General features: G+C 43.2%; 1 protein-coding gene across 2 annotated transcripts in view; it reads right to left on the bottom strand.

Annotated features, from left to right (window-relative positions):
• Positions 1-13,407: 13,407 nt before the first annotated feature.
• The window catches only part of LOC132396966 (AP-1 complex subunit sigma-1A), a 104,958-nt gene continuing 98,432 nt past the window's right edge, over positions 13,408-19,933 (bottom strand). For both annotated transcript variants that reach the window (XM_059975130.1, XM_059975131.1), the window contains exon 5: positions 13,408-17,993. In XM_059975130.1, coding sequence (XP_059831113.1) covers positions 17,946-17,993 — 48 coding nt within the window. In that variant the 3' untranslated portion in view covers positions 13,408-17,945. The remainder of the gene's footprint in view (positions 17,994-19,933) is intronic.

Below are 19,933 nucleotides of genomic sequence, written 5' to 3' on the forward strand. Positions count from 1 at the left end.
ATCGGGAAGTGCACTTTGGTAGAATAAATGAAAGGGTTGAATATTTTCTAAATGAAGAGTAAATACAAAAACTGAGATGCAAATAGACTTCAAAGTCCTTGTGCCAGGTTCCCCAAAGGTTAATTTGTAGGTTGAGTCTGTGTTGAGGAGGGCAAATGAGATGTTAGTATTCATTTCAAGAGGACTAGAATATATAAGCAGGGATTAAGGTTGAGCCTTTACAAAACACTGGTGAGGCCTCACTTGGAGCATTGTGATGAGTTTTGGGCCACTTATCTTAGAAAATAAGTGCTGAAGCTGGAGAGGCTTCAAAGGAGGTGCAGGAAAATGGTTGCAGGATTAAATGGTTTATCACTTTAAGAGTGCTTGAGGGCTCTGGGCCTGTATTCACTGGAATTCAGAGGAATGAAAGGTGACTTCATTGAAACCTATCGAATGGTGAAAGGCGTTGATAGAGTGGAAGTGGAGAGGATGTTTCCTATAGTTGGAGTATCCAAGACCAGAGGACGCAGTTTCAAAGTACAGGGGCATCCTTTCAGAATGGAAATGAGGAGGAATTTCTTTAGCCAGAGAATGGTGCATCTGTGGAATTCCTTGCCAGCTGTAAAAGTCAAGTCTTTATGTATTTTTAAAGCAGAGGTTGATAGATTCTTGATTGATCAGGGCATAAAGGGGTACAGGTGGGGGGGGGGCAAAGGCAGGAGATTGGGGCTGAGATAAAAAATGAATCAGCCATGATGAAATGATGGAGCAGACTCGATGAGCCAAATGGCCTAATTCTGCTCCTATATCTTATGGTCTAAAACCTAGTGTAACAGCATGGAACCATTTACCTAAACATTGTGTGGAATCTAAATGTTGCATAGTGTCATGGGATCATTTAACTAAATATTGTGTGGGGCCATTTTTCTGATCATTACTTGAGACCTAAATATTGTGTAGTACCTTGGGATCATTTACCTACCTACCAAAAAATGCCAGCAGAGTGTCCACAACTCATACCTATAACCATATAACAATTACAGCACGGAAACAGGCCATGTCGGCCCTTCTAGTCTGTGCTGAACGCTTACTCTCACCTAGTCCCACCTACCTGCACTCAGCCCATAACCCTCTATTCCTTCCCTGTCCATATACCTATATAATTTTACTTTAAATGACAATATCAAACCTACCTCTACCACTTCTACTGGAAGCTTTTTCTAGTAAATCTTCTTTGTACTCTCGCCATTTTGTTAACATCTTTCCTATAATTCGGTGACCAGAACTGTACACAATACTGCAAATTTGGCCTTACTCAATGCTCTGATTTATAAAGGCCAGCATACCAAAAGCTTTCTTCATCACCCTATCCACATGAGATTCCACCTTCATGGAACTAAGCACCATTATTCCCAAATCACTCTGTTCTACTGCATTCCTCAATGCCCTACCATTTTACCATGCATGTCCTATTTTGATTATTCCTACCAAAATGTAGCACCTCACACTTATCAGCCTTAAACTCCATCTGCCATCTTTTAGTCCATTCTTCTAACTGGCCTAAATCTTTCTGCAAGCTTCGAAAACCTACTTCATTATCCACAATGCCTCCTATCTTAGTATCATCTGCATACTTACTAATCTAATTTACTACCCCTTCATCCAGATCATTAAAGTATATGACAAACAACATTGGACCCAGTACAGATCCCTGAGCACACCACTAGTCACCGGTCTCCAACCTGACAAACAGTTATCAACCACTACTCTCTGGCATCTCCCATGCAGCCACTATTGAATCCATTTTACTACTTCGATATTAATACCTAACGATTGAACCTTCCTAACTAACCTTCCATGCAAAATCTTGTCAAAGGCCTTACTGAAGTCCATATAGACAACATCCACTGCTTTACCCTCATCAACTTTCCTCGTAACCTCTTCAAAAAATTCAATAAGATTTGTCAAACATGACCTTCCACGCACAAATCTATGTTGACTGTTTCTAATCAGACCCTGTCTATTCAGATAATTATATATACCATCTCTAAGAATACTTTCCATTAATTTACCACCACTGATGTCAAACTTACAGGCATATAATTGCTAGGTTTACTCTTAGAACCCTTTTTAAACAATGGAAAAACATGAGCAATACGCCAATCCTCTGGCACCATTCCTGTTTCTAATGACATCTGAAATATTTCTGTCAGAGCCGCTGCTATTTCTACACTAACTTCCCTCAAGGTTCTAGGAAATATCCTGTCAGGACCCAGAGATTTATCCACTTTTATATTCCTTAAAAGCACCAATACTTCCTTCTCTTTAATCATCATGGTTTCCATAACTTACCTACTTGTTTCCCCTACCTTTCACAGTTCAATATCCTTCTCCTTAGTAAATACCAAAGAAAATAAATTGTTCAAAATCTCCCCCATCTCTTTCGGCTCCATACATAGCCGTCCACTCTGATTCTCTAAGGGACCAATTTTCTCTCTCACTATCCTTCTGCTATTAATATAACTGTAGAAACCCTTTGGATTTATTTTCACTTTACTTGCCAAAGAAACCTCGTATCTTCTTTTAGCTTTTCTAATTTCTTTCTTAAGATTCTTTTTACATTCTTTATATTCCTCGAGCACCTCATTTACTCCATGCTGCCTATATTTATTGTAGATATCTCTCTTTTTCCGAACCAAGTTTCCAATATCCCTTGAAAACCATGGCTCTTTCAAACTTTTAACCTTTCCTTTCAACCTAAGAAGAACATAAATATTCTGTACCCTCAAAATTTCACCTTGAAATGACCTCCATTTCTCTATGACATCCTTCCCATAAAACAAATTGTCCCAATCCACTCCATCTAAATTCTTTCGCATCTCCTCAAAGTTAACCTTTCTCCAATCAAAAACCTCAACCCTGGGTCCAGTCCTAACCTTCTCCATAATTATATTGAAACTAATCGTATTGTGATCACTGGACCCGAAGTGCTTCCCAACACGTACCTCTGTCACCTGACCTATCTCATTCCCTAACAGGAGATCCAATACTGTCCCTTCTCTAGTTGGTACCTCTATGTATTGCTGCAAAAAACTATCCTGCGCACAATTTACAAACTCCAAACCATCCAGTCCTTTTACAGTATGGGCTTCCCAGTCAATGTGTGGAAAATTACAACCTCCCACAATCACAACCCTGTGCTTACTACAAATATCTGCTATCTCCTTACAAATTTGCTCCTCCAATTCTCACTCCCCATTAGGTGGTCTATAATACACCCCTATAAGTGTTACAACACCTTTCCCATTCCTCAATTCCACCCAAATAGGCTCCCTAGTTGAGCCCTCTAATCTATCCTGCCAGAGCACCTCTGTAATATTTTCTCTGACAAGCAATGCAACACCTCCCCCTCTTGTCCCTCCGATTCTATCACACCTGCAGCAACAAAATCCAGGAATATTTATTTGCCAATCACACCCCTCCTGCAACCATGTTTCACTAATAGCTACAACATCATATTTCCAGGTATCAATCCATGCTCAAAGCTCATCCACCTTTCTTACAGTGCTCCTAGCATTAAAATAAATGCATTTAAGAAATTCTCCACCACTTTCTCTCTGTTTATCTCTAACGGTGCAAACAAATTTACTATCTTCTTTTTCTTCCTTCTCCCATACATCGGTTCCTACACTCTGGCTCCCCTCCCCCCTCGTATCTAGTTTAAATCCACTGGAGCCTCTCTAGCAAACCTACCTGCAAGAATATTTGTCCCCCTCCAGTTCAGATGTAAACTGTCCCGCCGGAATAGGTCCCACCTTCCCTGGAAAACTGCCCAATTATCTATAAACCTGAAGCCCTTCCTCCTGCACCATGTCTTCAACCACGTGTTGATCTGCACTATCTTACTATTTCTAAACCCACCTGCACATGACACTGGTAGCAATCCTGAGATTGCTATCCTGGAGGTCCTGTCCTTTAACTTGGCACCTAGCTCCCTAATCTCACCTTTCAGGACCTCCTACCCGCATCATTGGTCCCTACATGGACCACGACATCCGGCTGCTCATCCTCCCTCTTGAGAATACTGAGGACTCAATCCGAGATATCACAGACCCTGGCACCAGGGAGGCAACAGACCATCCAGGATTCTCGATCTCTTCCACAGAATCTCCTATCTGTCCCCCTAACTATCGAATCCCCTATCACTACTGCTCTCCTCTTTTCCCTCCTTCTCTTCTGAGCTGAGGGTCCAGTCTCGGTGCCAGAGACGCAACCACTGCAACTTGTCCCTGGTAGGTCGTCCCCACCAACAGTATCCAAAACGGTATACTTATTGTTTTTGGGAACGGCCACAGGGGTGCTCTACTCAATCTGTCTAATTCCCTTCCCTCTCCTGACAGTCACCCAGCTACCTGTCTCCTGACTCTTAGGGGTGACTATCTCCCTGAAACTCCTGTCTATTTCTGCCTCTGCCTCCCAAATGATCCAAAGTTCATCCAGCTCCAGCTCCCTAACTTGGTTTGTCAGGAACTGCAGCTGGAGGCACCTTTTGCAGGTGTCGTCATCAGGGACAATTGTGCTCGCCCTGACTTCCCACATGCTGCATATGGAGCACTCAACTGCCCTAACTGCTGCCTCCATTACCTACTCCTAAGGTAATTGAATTCAATTAATTAAAGTAGCTTACCTGGCCTTAACTTGCTTGAAGCTCGTCCTCAGCCTCTGCTCGCTTTTTAAATTCTCCCTCTGCTTCACGGGCCGACTTTCACACGCTTGCGCAGTCGTGCCCCGTTCAAACCTCGCCTCTGCCTGTTCTCGTGGAAGCCTGATTGAGCCAAAGCCATCCCACTCTGCCTCAGTCTTCTCCGATGATAGCCACTATGAGGATGGCTGCTGTACATGGCGTTTTTTTTTAACCCTTTGGTGCACTATGTCACGCACCTGCACAGTCTAGCCTCTTTTCCCTGATCAGTTAAAAACAAACGGCTTCTCTCCGAAATGTCTTTACTTCTTCCCTCTCCACCTCTTGCTTCGATTTAAAAGCATCTTTGGAATGTGGGAAGAAACCAAAGCACTCCGAGGAAACCTGAGGTCATGGGGAGAACATACAATCTCTATAAATCCATGGACATAATTCTGCCCATAGGAGGAAAATTAGGCCAATCGGCCGATCGTCTGCTCCACTATTTGATTATGGCTGATATATTATCTCTCTCAACCACATTTTCCTGCCTTCTCCCCATAAACTTCCTTCCAGACAGTAGCAGGAATGAACTTTGTGTTTGCTGGTGGTGCAAATGTGGTCCTTTAGGGAAGAGATTACAGTTACATAGGCAGACAGCGGTCAGAACTGGAATTACCCAGGGATCTCAGATGGCGGCAGAACTTGACAGAGATGCTACATCAGAAACATCAGCTGGCACTGACTTCCCTGCAGGGATCTTAAGATTACAAAGGTTGCTTTCATAGTTAATGAGAGCGCGCCCCACTGGCTGGATTTCAGAGTGACACCAACTCCCATGGTGTATGGATATAACTTATCAGATTGAACAATGTTCCTGCAGGCTTGCGCTTCTAGGGGACCAATCTCTCGCAGGCAAGCTACTGTGAGGAAGACGGCAGGCTACTAGGTACAGCAAGTGCTGCTGTTGGAAATACATTCAGTGGCCACTTTATTAGGTACACCTGCTGGTTAATGCAAATATCTAATCAGTCAATCATGTGGCAGCAACACAATGCATATAAGTGTACAGACATGGTCAAGAGGTTCAGTTGTTGTCCAGACCAAGCATCAGAATAGGGAAAAAATGTGATCCAAGTGACTTTGTTCATGGAATAATTGTTGGTGCCAGGTGGGATAGTTTGAGTATCTCAGGAACTGCTGATGTCCTGGGAGAAAGGAGTGAAAAACAAAAAAAAAAAACACATGCAGTAAGTGGCAGGACTGTGGATGAAAACAGTTTGCTAATGGTCAGAGAGAATGGCCAAACTGGTTCAAGGTTCAAAGTACATTTATTTTCAAACTGTGCATACATTATATTATACAACCTTGAGGTTTGTCTGCTTACAGGCAGCCACAAAACAAAGAAAACCAAAAGAGCCCATAAAAAACTGTCAAACACCCAAAGTGCAGAGAGAAAAAAAGCTGATTGTGCAAACGATAAAAATAAGCAAGTAGCATTCAGAACAAAAGTGAGTTCAGACACGAAGCCCGGAGCAGCGGAGTAGGCCACAGCTCCGGCCTCAGTTCAGCGCAGAGCTGAGTAAGAACTGGCCCCACTCTCTCCTCTGGTCCTGATACCCTGCCTTTTCAATCCATCTGGCCTGGCATTTAAATTATCCTAACACTTCACTTTAAGACATGGTTCCTGTTACATCAATACACTCTGGGCCTAGACTTGGAATTTGCTGCCACGTTTCGGCCATACCCGACCTTCCCAAATCAGCCCAGTGCTTAGATCAATCAAACCACTCTCAGTTTAGGTGGATGGGCCTCGAATCTGCCTCTCCTCTTCTCTGTCCATTCGCCCCGACCTGCACGTTTCGTCCCTTGACTCAGTTTCACCTTCATTAACCTCTCCAGTGTCTGTGGTGATTGTTTACCATAAATTTTACCAGAAAAAGTGTTATTAATAAAGTATGCAGTTGTATTCTTTGTTTTGTTTGCCACCGATAAGTAATCGCTGGGCTTCACCAGTACCATCTTAAACTGGAAGCTGACAGTAAGGTGAGATTAACTCCAATAATCACACATTACGGCAGTGGTGTGTAGAAAAGTATCTCTGAAGACACAAAATGTCGATTCCTGAAGTAGATAGGGAACTGCAGCAGAAGATCACAGACCAACACTCAGGGGCCACTTCATTAGGTACGTATCTCCTATACCTAACAGAGGCTACTGAATGGATGAACAACTAATTCCTCTCGCAGTATCAATAGTGCCCAGCCTGTCAAGTCTCGGAGGAAGTGCAGCAGTCATTTTGCGCACAACAAGCTCCCGTAGCAGAAATGGGGTAGCGACTGGCTGCCTGCTTCAGGTGATGTGCGAGCATCGTCAAACAACAACAGTACAACTCTGCTAAGGCCGCACTCTTCCAGTACCACACCAGGAGCGAATTATGCACCAATTATGCCACAGGAACACAGTGTTCATCATCAAATACCTCTGTCATTCAGGCCTGCTCTCTATTACCAATACCCTTGGGCAGGAGGTAGAGAAGCCACCGGGTTCAGGAACAGTTTTTACCCTACTATCACCAGGCTCCAGGACTGGGGTGGATAACTTCACTCACCTTGACTCTGAACTAATCCAAAACCAACAGATGGACTTTCAAGGACTCTTTACAACATCATATTCTTTTATTTGCAGTTTGTGTTCTTGATTCATTTTGCACATTGAATTTTTTGATAGACTTGGTCTATTTATGTATAATTTTTTGTAAATTCTATTATACTTATTTTTCCTTGTAAATGCCTGTAAGAAAGTGAATCTTAGGGCTGTATATAGTGTAATATGAGTAGTTTGATAACAAATTTACTTTGAGCAGTAGTTCTGGAGCAGGAACTGAAAATTTAAAAGATCAGCAGATGCTGGAAATCTGAAATTACAATGGAATACACTGGAAAGCATCAGCAGATCAGGCAGGAAAAAACTGGAAAAAAGGAGGAAGTAAATCAGTTGCAAGTTGCGGAGAAGCTGAGTGAGGGATGGAGGAAAAGGTTGTGTATGGGCCAAATTGAGGTGGCAGGGCCCAGGTCTGAGAGAGAGGAGAAATCCAAGGTTTGGATGCTTTAAGCATGGGGCCACATCGGAAAGGTTAGGGTGTTGGGGCCAGAGTAAAGGGAATGGGCCAGATCAACTAGCCACTCTGCAAGGATTACTCATCCCTGTGCAGTACCGAGGCTGTGGCCTGCAACTTACAGGCTCCTGAACTGGCTGCTGTCTTTGTGTTTGTGGGCTCACTTTTGTGAAACTTCAATTCTGAATGCTATTTGCTTACTTTTATTGTTTGCGTGATTTGTTTATTTTTCTGCACATTGGGTGTTTGATGGTCTTTTTCAAAATGAGTTCTGTTGGGTTTCTTTGCTTTGTGGCTACTTGTAAGGAGACAAATCTGGTCACTGAATTATAGGAAAGATCTCAACAAATTAGAGACAGTACAGAGGAGATTTACTAGAATGTTACCTGGGTTTCAGCGCCTAAGTTACAGGGACAGGTTGAACAAGTTAGGTCTTTATTCTTTGGAGCATAGAAGGTTGAGGGGGGACTTGATAGAGGTATTTAAAATTATGAGGGGGATAGATAGTGTTGACATGGATAGGCTTTTTCCATTGAGAATAGGGGAGATTCAAACGACATGAGTTGAGAGCTGGGGGCAAAAGTTTAGGGGCAACACGAAGGGGAACTTCTTTACTCAGAGAGTGGTAGCTGTGTGGAATGAGCTTCCAGTAGAAGTGGTAGAGGCAGGTTTGATATTGTCATTTAAAAAAAAATTGGATAGGTATATGGACAGGAAAGGAATGGAGAGTTATGGGCTGAGTGCAGGACGGTGGGACAAGGTGACAGTGAGCATTTGGTACGGACTAGAAGGGCCGAGATGGCCTGTTTCCGTGCTGTAATTGTTATATGTTACATGTTTAAATCTCAAGGTTGTCGGATACATACTTTGATAATAAATGCACTTTGAACTTTGACATGAAGGTAGGGTAAGGAGAAGGGAGGTATTCTCATTTTTCTGTCCATTCTTCTCCCCATCTTCACAGCAACTTGACATTCCTTTTGGAAATGGAATATTAACTGTCTCATGCATCTAGATATAGTTTTAAAAAAATTTGCATGCTATCCCCACAGATCATTTCATTACAGCTGTGTATTGAGGTAGCTCAAGGGAAAAGAATAACTAAATGCAGAATAAAGTGTTACAGTTACAGAGAATGTGCAGAGTCAGCAGATAAAGGTGCAGATCATAACAAGGTAGATCGTGAGGTCAAGAATCCATCTTGTTGTCCTACTTAAATCATCTTATGGGGCGGGTGGGGGGGGGATTGGAATAAGAAGTGTCCTTGAGCCTTGTGATACACATTTTCAGGTTTGTTTCTTCTACCTGATGGGAGAAGCATGTGGAAGGAGGGCAGACCATTGGGATGTAGTCCAATGCCCTTATAGGTCCAAAAATGTTTAGATGGGCCCTATTTCAGAGCCATAATTATAATGGAGGGAGTGCTATGAGTTATCCACTGAGACCTCAAAGCCACTGAAGCTTGGCACTGTAATAGAAATGTGTAATGACTCGAGTTGGATATGATGTTCTCCTGAGGGGTGGGTTTTCTGGTGGCTGTGAAGGCTGATTATGGCTCCACATGATCCATGTCAAGAGTGGAGGGAGTCTGATTATGCAGGCTGTTTACTAAGGCAGCGGGGAGAGTAGCGAGAGTCCATGGAGGGGAACCTGGTGTCCATGATGCACTGAGCTGAGTCCCACAACTCTCTCTCTGGTTTCTTGCTGTGATGGGTCGAGCAGTTGCCGCAACAAGCCACTTCTTCAATTTTCCAATTCTGACAAAAGGTCATCGACCCACATCATCGACGGGTTCTACCTCCAGTGTTGCTATCTGATCTGCTGTGTTTCCAACATTCTTTTTTAAATCTCCGGATTTGGACTTCTAGTTCATCTTGGAGATAATGTAGTACCTACAAAGCCTGATTTGAGATTCAAGTCACTTATTGTCATTTGCAGAAATTCATCAGAATCAGAATCGTGGGTAATATCATCAGCAAAGATTGTGAAATTTGTTAACTTTACAGCAGCAGTACAATGTAATACATGATAATATAGAAAAAAAACTGAATGTCAGTAAGTATATATACATCATATATTAAATAGTTAAAATAGGTAGTGCAAAACCAGAAATTTTAAAAAAATGTGGTGAGGTATTGTTCATGGGGTGAATGCCCATTCAGAAATCTGATGGCAGAGGGGAAGAAGCTGTTCCTGAATCATTGAGTGTGTGCCTTCAAGCTTCTGTACCTCCTCCCTGATGGTAATAATGAGAATTCCCCTCATACAATCTCTTCTCCCTCCTGCCAGTACCCGTGATGGAGCTGACTGATTTCACGACTCTCTGCAGCTTATTTTGATTCTGTGCAGTAGCTCCGCCCACCATACACCCCCACCCCTCAAATCAGACGGTGATGCAGCCAGTGAGACTGCTCTCCAGGGTATATCTGTATATTTGAGTGTTTTAGGTGACAAACCACATCTCCTCGAACTCCTAATGAAATGTATATGTTGCCTTGCTTTCTTTATAGCTGCATCAATATATTGGGACCAGGTTAGGTCTTCCCAGACATGCACAGGTGCAATGAAAAACTTACTCGCAGCAGCATCACAGGAAGACAGCAGTGTTCACGAGAAAACATTATTTGTACAGGAAAGAACACAATTAGAACAAAATAAAGATTACCACATGTACATCAGAACATACAGTGAAATGCATTACTTGCATCAGCAACCAACATAGTGTGAAGATATGCTGGGAGAAGCCTGGATGTTCTACCTTGCTTAAGACACCAATATAGCATGCCCATAACTCACAAAGCCTTACTAACCTATATGCGTTTGGTATGTGTGAGGAAACCCATGCAGTCTCGAGGAGAATGTACAAACTCCTTACAGACAGTGGTGGGAATTGAACCCAAATTGCAGGTGCTGTAAGTTGTAACACTAACCACTGTGCTACCATGTCGTAAAAAAAGTGGTCAGTGTTGCTAAACTATCATTTTGTCGGTTGGTTCAATAACCAATTGGTTGAAGGGAAGTAGTTACTCTTCAGCCTGGTGTGGAACATCTGACTTTTGTCCCTCCCACTCAACGTTACTGAAGATGGCATAGTCTGGATGGTGAGTGTCATCCTCACATCTGAACCTCCCCTGTAATAGTCTGAGGGAATTTGATGGGGCAGTGTTGAAGGGGCTTTACTTTCTTTGTCTAACCTGTTTGTGAAGCGTGTTTGGTGGGGCAACGGAGGGCCTAAAACAATGTTGAGGATCCTTACCACTCATCCCCCAATCTCATTGACATGCTACCATCAGGAAGGAGGTGCAGGAGCATCAGAACTAGGACTAGGTTACCAGACTAGTTTCTTCCTGCAGGCTCTGAGACTAATGAATACTCACCACCACCAAGGTCTCATCAGTAGGAGAGCGAGCTGTTTACTGTTTATACACTACATGCATTTTGGATATATTATTATTTTGTTTTATATGCTATGGGAGATATATAACTGTGTGTTCACTGTGTTCTGGAGGAACATTGTTGTGCTTGGTTGCATATACTGTACATACAGTCAGATGACTAGAAACTTGAACAAGTGGAAATATCCTTAACGCAAATTAAGTTAGTTCAAGTTAAGTCAAGTTAACTAAGTTGTGAACTCAGCTCTATCATGGGCACTAGACTCCATAGCAACTAGGATCTCTTCAAGGAGAGATGCCTCAAGAAAGTAGCATCCATCGTTAAGGACCCCCTATCACCCAGGCCATGCTCTCTTCTCATTGCTGCAATCAGGGAAGAAGTACACACACACTCAATGATTGAAGGACAGCTTCTTCCTCTCTGCTGTCAGATTTCTGAATGGACATTGAAACCATGAACACTACCTCACCACTTTTTTTTAATTTTCATTTTCATGGCTCAACGGTTCTATTTAATATCAGAGAATGTCTACAGTATACAACCTAAAATTCTTACTCTTCGCAGATATCCACAAAACAGAAGAAAACCCCAAAAGAATGACTGACAGCAAACATTAGAACCCAAAAGCCCCCTCCCACGCACAAGCAGCAGCAAAGGAACAACCCTTTCCCGTCCCCCTCCTCTTCATTCCAGCAGGAAGCATCAGTGCTCACCACCCATCAAGCAACAGCAAAGCCCCAAAGAGACCATTGTACACCCAACAGCGCGACATGCCACAGGTCCTCTCCCTCACTTCCAGTTTTGCACTACCCATTTAATATGTATGTATCTATATACTCACTGTAATTCTGTTTTTTTCTCTCTTCTATTAAGTATTGCATTGTATCTCTGCTGCTGCAGACACATTTCACAACATATGCTGGTGATATTAAACCCAATTCTGAAGACAGCATCCAGCTATGGTATCTGTCAAGGTTGCGGCTCAGATTTTTTTTTTTTAAAAGGCTTTTTTAGATTCATTGGGATAGTTGTGGGGTCAGAGAGGGTGTTAGATGTCTGATTAGGGTTTAGCGACAGGGATTTGGGGGAATTAGAGGATGGGCTGGAATCTAAGACTCAATTCCGTGTTCGTAGATGTAGGATGTTGGGCTTTCAGGACAGCGAGTTCAAGGCTTGGTGCTCCCACCACCTCCACCCCACACAGAACAGTTAGTTGTTGGTGTGTCCTGGGATGGGAGCTCCTTTCTTTTGGTATCCAATTTGGTGAGACAGGACCTGAGGCCTAGTGTCCTCGGTCCCATTATTGGGGAATCGGGAGTTCAGGTCCCCACTCATCATCGTCGATAAGTCCTACAACAATATTGAAGCCTGAAGTTTGATTGGAAGTCAAAATGTCATGGCCTAATTGGCAGAACCCTGATTCTGCAAATCTCTGCTGGGGAAGCCAAAGGTGTAATGTCTGCATATCCATGAGTCAGCTGGAGCCTAAAGGCTGAACATGACCTGTCCTGGGCTTAGAGACTGTGTACAATGGTGGGTGGGAGGCAAGAACAGGGCTTGTTTTGTTGTTTGTGATCTGTGTTATTCTGCTGAGCACTGTGGACGTGCTATGTTGACAGCTCCTCCAAGAGGACCACAACCTTGTCTTGGTTTGTGTGCCTCAACAGCCCAGAGAGCTATGTTGGCTGGAGTCAGGGCTTTATGTTCGGTCTCTTGGTAGGGTCAACCATGCCAAACAGGTCAAAGGATAGAGGTCAGACTAAGAGTGGTCCACTGGTCCTCCAGGTTTGGGGGTTCAGCTAAGGGCTATCAACTCTGACTGGTCAAAAAAAATGGTTATGGAAACAGCCATGAAGAATCCTTATACATCTGAGTGTGACGGTATTCCTGAGTCTCCACTCAGGGCTTGCATGACTGACAGGAGTAAAAGCCGAGAGGAAGCTATTGCCACAATGAAGAGAGCCCTGAACATCGCTAGAGATGGAGGACCTTCACTGCTGCCCTCAACACCAGTGGAGTAATGGGCAGTAAGGAGTAAGAGGATGTTGACGTCAGAATGCGGCAACACTTCTGGGCTGCCTCCAGCACATCCGTCGATGCGCCGGTTGTTAACGCAAACAACACATTTCACTGTATGTTTTGATGTACACGTGATAAATTTGCCAAACACATTTCATTAAAATGAGAAGACACGATGGTTAAATAGGAATAAAAGCACTAATGCATGAGCTGTACCTGTTTAATGTTTAATAAATAAAACATCAAATTTCAGAGATATACTGTACATGAATATTTTCACTCCACAATAGTCCAAAAATAAACATTCAAAATTCCAGATAGAAGAGAGGTGTGGATTGATTAATCTGAAATCTGACATCAATCTGAATGCAGTCAGTGGTAGTCAAGTGTGCCAAATGCAGGTGCCTGCACCGAACTCTCATTAAGTCCCTTCCAAGATCTGGCTACACTGGCTTCAGTGAAACTAACTGTCAGAAAGAGTGTACAAAAATTGGACAGATTTCAAATCTGGTTACTCTCCTCTGCCTCAATTTCTTATTTAAGGCAGCCCACAGAACCTTTCCAGCACAGGAGGCATTCCTGATAAGCTCTTCCCCCTCAGCATCCTCCCAGCACCTCTGAAGTCTCATGATCCAGGGTAGCAAGTTCAAAGCCCACCATGGCATCTGGGTAACTTAAACTTAGTTAATTAAACGACCAATCATTAAAACCTACGTGATTTACCGATGTTACTTAGGGAACGGAATTTGCTCCTCTTCCCCAATACAGGCTCTGAACCCACAGACGCATGGACACTGTTCCATCAGTCAATGAGATGATGGCTACTTTGACCTTTGTCCCAACTCCACTGTGCAGTTTGATCCTGACTAGCCCTGCAGCCCAAAAGTCCTTCTCTCCCTTGAATTAACCTGCTGCTGCTTGGGCTGAGAAAGTCCCTTTACAGGCTTTACAGCCCCTTGGAGAAATTCCCCACCCCTGTTTCAAATAGGCAACTCATCATCCTCAAATTACCTCCTCCCAAGAGGAATCAATCCTTTGGGATTCGTCCTCCTGTGCCTTTCATCTGTCTTAAAGTCCAATCACTGGGTTCTGCTAAGTAACAAACAAGCTCAGTTTTCTAGTTAATTTTGTCCAAAAGTCAGACTCCACACAAAAATCTCTCAACATGGTAACCGGAACTCCCTTGTACTGAACAGTACCAAAGCACACAAGACTGATAAGGAAGACCTAATAATGAAGAGAGGCAAGAAACTAATTCAGCCATTGGGCTTTTTAATTTAATATAATGGGAGTTCATTTAGATGTCCATATTCATAGCCTGAAGCCTGTACTCGAGTTATTTCCTCCTCAGGCAATGCAGCTGATTCTTAGATGTCCCTCAAACAGAGGAGTAAGCTCAGAAGTCCTATACCATTTAGGAAGGCACCCATCTCTCTCAAATGAATAAAAGATGCCGTCATCAGAATGAGATACCAAACCAGCATAAGGTGGTCAACACAAAGGGATTTAATCATATCCTGGACCAGAGGTTCCCAACCTTTTTTATGCCATGGATCCCTACTGTGAACCAAGGGGTCTGTGGACCCTAGGTTGGGGACCCCTGCCCTGGACCTCAGTGATGTGGGATTTCAGGTAAAACAAAAAAAAAATGCAAGCTCCCTTCTTAAATGGATGCGGCATCAGGTTTAGCATTTTTACAAAAACGGGAAACATAGAAGTTGTATAAAATGTCAGTTTTCTTTAAAATGAAGGGACATCTGTTTTGAAAGGTCACATAGTGCTAGTCATGTGATTTCATAACTTCTTTTGCTGTTACTGTAAACTGGCTAATGTCAGGTTGGATGAGGAGAAGAGAGGACAACCTTGTGGCGCGGGAAAGAGCAATTCATAAGTGCGTGGCTCTGGAGACATCCAAGAGGTCATGGAGGAAGGGGATTTTGCCTCTCGTGAATCCAAAGGGTGACTTGCAAAGTACGCATGGGAAGTTTGAAAGGCGTTTGAAATTATCTCTGATGGGAGGGCACGATGGGTGGGCAGGACCTAGCCTTCTGATAGCTACACCCATGTGCTCTGTCCACTGATCTGTCTGTGGCTGAAGGTCAAAGGATGCGCTCTGTGGTGTAATTGCAGGGCACCCAGTGATATTGAGACGTTGTAAAAATGCCGGTAGGCTGTGTAAGTGCACAGGTTGGAGAGCATACCTGCCGAGTTGGAGGCTTTTAGTGATGAGTGATCACAAGCAAAACAAACAGAAAGAAATGCACTCTCTCATCTTAAGTGGACATGCCACCTGAAGTGTAGAATTTTTACAAAAAAGGAACATCAAGTAATCTGGATAAAATTACTTTATAAGCTGAGCAGCCAAAATAATCCCAGCAAAGGACAAGACATGGCTTCAATGGGTGGCAAATGCATGAATTTGCAACAGTGTAGGGGAGACCCTGACTCATGTTTAGACAAAAGATACAAAATGGAAGCAGAGACTTTGAAAGGGAACTCAATGAACACCGACTAATGTAGGGCTTCAATGAAAGAACTCAAGAGATTGCTCTACAATGGCCAGCAAGTATTCAATGGGCCAAGTGGTCTCTTCCTGTGTTTTTACCATTCTCAGACTTTCATTTCTATCCCTGCCAAATGTAGTGTTGTTGTTACCTGCAAAACACGGTAGCCAGGTAGTGATGGAACAGAGAAATGTAACAATGGATGAGCTAATGAGAATGGATCAAACAGCTCTGCCCATGCAGTGGGAACAAAACCCCATCCAGCTCACTCAAACTATTTAAGCAATCTTCAGATGGTGTTACACAGTAGTTCCTCTTGCCCTCTCATACACACAAAGATAGACACAGAGACACACAGGGAGAGGGAGAATGACACCCTCATCATTAAAAAGCAGCAAAACCAAATCCCATGTAAGTCAACTGGAAGATCCCCAGTTGAGCATCTCATCAACTGCTCCAACTACAGTAATTATTTGATCCTTGATTTCCTGTCTCCGTGTGCTTAAGAGTAAATATTATGTCTCCCTTCCTCTTTCTGGTGATATAGATCCCAGCAAAAAGTTGTACCTAAAGATTTGTCAAAAATATTCCACATGGATGTACAGTCCTGATTGGCACAGTGTTTGGCCAGACTCTTGTGAATTATTTTGCCATTAACATGCTGGTGTAGTCTGATCTGCTCAACAATAGGACTCCCTTCCCCATCCCATACAGCAACTCCATTATCTTACACTTTCACTTCACTTCACCCCACCCAGCCCGGATCGGTTCTCTCCCTTAATACTAGTCAGAGAAAAACACAGGAAATAGGTCCTTCAGCCCATCAAGTTTACACACTCAACCAATTAATTCTACATTAATTTCAATATTTATTCTTTCCACATTTCAGTCAATGCCCCCCTCAAACTCTACATCTCGTCTACACACTGTGGGAAATATACCAAGGTGAATTAACCTATCGACCTGCACGTCTCTGCGATGGGGGAAGCCCACATACTCTTGGGGAGAATGTGCAAACTCGACACGAACAGCAACAGAGGTCAGGATTGAACCCAAGGTCTCTGGCGCTGTGAGACATCATTCTATCTGCCACTGTGGAATGTGGCAGGTGGTTCCTGTGCTACTGACAGATGGAGAAAGGGAATGGGAATATCACTCCTCACACCTCTTATAGGATTCCCATGCCCACAGGCAAACACTTCAGGAACACTGTGAGGCTAGGCAGTGGAAGTGAAATCAAGGAAGTGTAAAAGTCCCTTCCATTGTTTTTTTTGTCACACTCTGGAAAATGTATATAAGAAAATAAATTGGATTTTGCATTAGCCTCTTCACTTATGGAGTACTTGAGCAAGGGTTAAAAATCCGCGTATGGGTCTGTAATAAAATCCCCAGTCCTGGTTTTACATTCCCCAAATCATCTTTCCCACTGATCCAGTTCAGGATTTGCATCATTCCTCAATTAACTTCTCCTAGTGATCCATTTCTGGTTTTACATTATTCCCCAAATGACCTCTCCAACCGATCCAGTTCAGACTGTACATCATTCCCCAATAAACCTCTCCCACTGATCCAGTTCTGGTTTTGCATCATTCTCCAAATCACCTCTCCCACTAAGGATTTGGTTCTCCTTTTGTGTCAGACTCTAAACAACTCGACCCACTAGAGAATCTAGCTAGGTTTCAACACCTTCCCATATGAAGGACCTCAACCTGAAACACTGATTGCCCATTTCTCCTCGTTGATGTTGCCTGACCTGCCGAGTTCCTCCAGCGTTTTATGTTTTGCTCCAGATTTCAGCATCTGTAGTCTCTAGTAAATCCAACACCTTCCTCACCTTCTTAATCCCACTACAGATCTGATCCTGGTTATGTGGCATCCCCCAAATACACCCGCTCGTTAACAGCACCAACACCTTCTCCAATGCTCTCTGATCAAGTCCTGGTTTTGTACTATCCCTTCCCACTAATGACAATAACCCCAGTTTGCCCCCACCCCAATCTTGGCTGCCCCATTTTCTCCAGCTGTGGGTGCAGAGCAGATCACTGGCTCCAGGTTCTCGCTATCCGGAGAGCTGGATGAAACCAGAGGTTGGGCGAGAGGGTATTTGGGGGTGCAGATTTCGATCATTTATTTCAGACAGACAGCGACGCCAGACAGTCCAGATTACGCAGTGTTTAGTGTTTTTTCCCCTTTGACTCCCCCCACCCTAACTGAGCAAGATGTCCCTTTTAAAGTTCGCGGTGAGCTAAGCCAAGCCCATCTCCTCCAGAACACTGCGAGGCGACTCATCGTCCTACAGACAGAAAGAGAGATCAGATTAAAATCCAATTTAACGCAACTAGTAAAGTGCCACTTGCAATTCAGATTCATTTATATACTATATCATGTACGCAATGAAACATATAATGAAATGCATCATCTGTATAACAGCCAGCACAATGCAAGGAAGTGCTGGCAGCGGCCTGCAAGTGTCAAAACCAATATAGTAATTAGTATCAATATGTGACGTACTGTGTGACGAGGGTGATCATGGCCTCATGACCATGATTGCTCTTGACAAAGTTTGCTACAGGAGTGGTTTGCCTTCTTCTGGTCTGTGTCTTTCAAAGCCAGGTGACCCCAGCCATGATTAAAATCAGAACCAGAATCAGGTTTAACATCACCGGCATATGTCGAGAAATTTGTTAATTTTACAGCAGCAGTACAATGAAATACTCTATATAGTAAAATACTGGAGGAACATTTTGGGCTGATATTATATCAGCTGATGAGCAGAAGCCGTGGATTGACACGTGGAATTATGACATTGTAGCCATTAGTGAAACTTGGCTACAGAAGGGGCAGGACTGGCAGCTTAATGTTCCAGGATTCTGACGTTTCAGACGTGATAGAGGCAGAGGAATGAAGGGTGGGGGGTGGTGGCATTGCTAGTCACGGAAAATGTTACAGCAGTGCTCAGGCAGGACAGATCAGAGGGCTTGTCTACCGAGGCCATATGGGTGGAGCTGAGAAACGGGAAAGGCATGACCACATTAATGGGATTGTATTATAGACCACCCAATAGTCAGCGAGAATTGGACGAGCAAATCTGCAGAAATAGCAGACAAATGCAGGAAACATAAAGTTGTGATAGTAGGGGATTTTAATTTTCCACATATTGATTGGAACTCCCATACTGTTAAAGTTCTAGATGGGTTAGAGTTTGTAAACTGTGCTCAAGATAGTTTTCTAAATCAATATATAGAGGTACCAATCAGAGGGGATGCAATATTAGATCTTCTATTAGGAAACGAGTTAGGACAGGTGACGGAAGTGTGTGTAGGGGAACACTTTGGTTCCAGTGATCATGACACCATTAGTTTCAACTTGATCATGGATAAAGATAGATCTGGTCCTCGGGTTGAGGTTCTAAACTGGAAAAAGGCCAAATATGAAGAAATGAGAAAGCATCTAAAAAAGCGTGGATTGGGACAGGTTGTTCTCTGGCAAGGATGTTGTTGTTAAGTGGGAGGCCTTCAAAGGAGAAATTTTGAGAGTGCAGAGTTTGTATGTTCCTGTCAGGATTAAAGGCAAAGTGAATAAGAATAAGGAACCTAGGTTCTGTAGGGATATTGGAACTCTGATAAAGAAGAAGAGAGAGATGTATGACATGTATAGGAAACAGAGAGCAAATAAGGTACTTGAGGAGTATAAAAAGTGCAAAAAAATACTTAGGAAATCAGGAGGGCTAAAAGACATGAGGTTGCTTTGGCAATAAAGGTAAAGGATAATCCAAAGAGCTTCTACTGGTATATTAAGAGAAAAAGGATAGTAAGGGATAAAATTGGTCCTCTTGAAGATCAGAGTGGTCGGCAATGTATGGAACCAAAAGAAATGGAGGAGATCTTAAATGGGTTTTTTGCGTCTGTATTTACTAAGGATCTGGCATGGAGTCAATGGAAATGAGGCAAACAAGTAGTGAGGTCATGGAACCTATACAGATTGAAGAGGAGGAGGTGCTTGCTATCTTGAGGCAAATCAGAGTAGATAAATCCCCAGGACCTGACAGGGCATTCCCTCGGACCTTGAAGGAGACTAGTGTTGAAATTGCAGGGGCCCTGGCAGATATATTTAAAATGTCGGTATCGAAGGGTGAGGTGCCGGAGGATTGGAGGAAAGCTCATGTTGTTCTGTTCTTTAAAAAATGCTCAAAAAGTAATCCAGGAAATTATAGGCTGGTAAGTTTGATGTCTG

The sequence above is a fragment of the Hypanus sabinus genome, chromosome 7, assembly GCF_030144855.1.
Source record: "Hypanus sabinus isolate sHypSab1 chromosome 7, sHypSab1.hap1, whole genome shotgun sequence".
Classification (NCBI taxonomy): domain Eukaryota; kingdom Metazoa; phylum Chordata; class Chondrichthyes; order Myliobatiformes; family Dasyatidae; genus Hypanus; species Hypanus sabinus.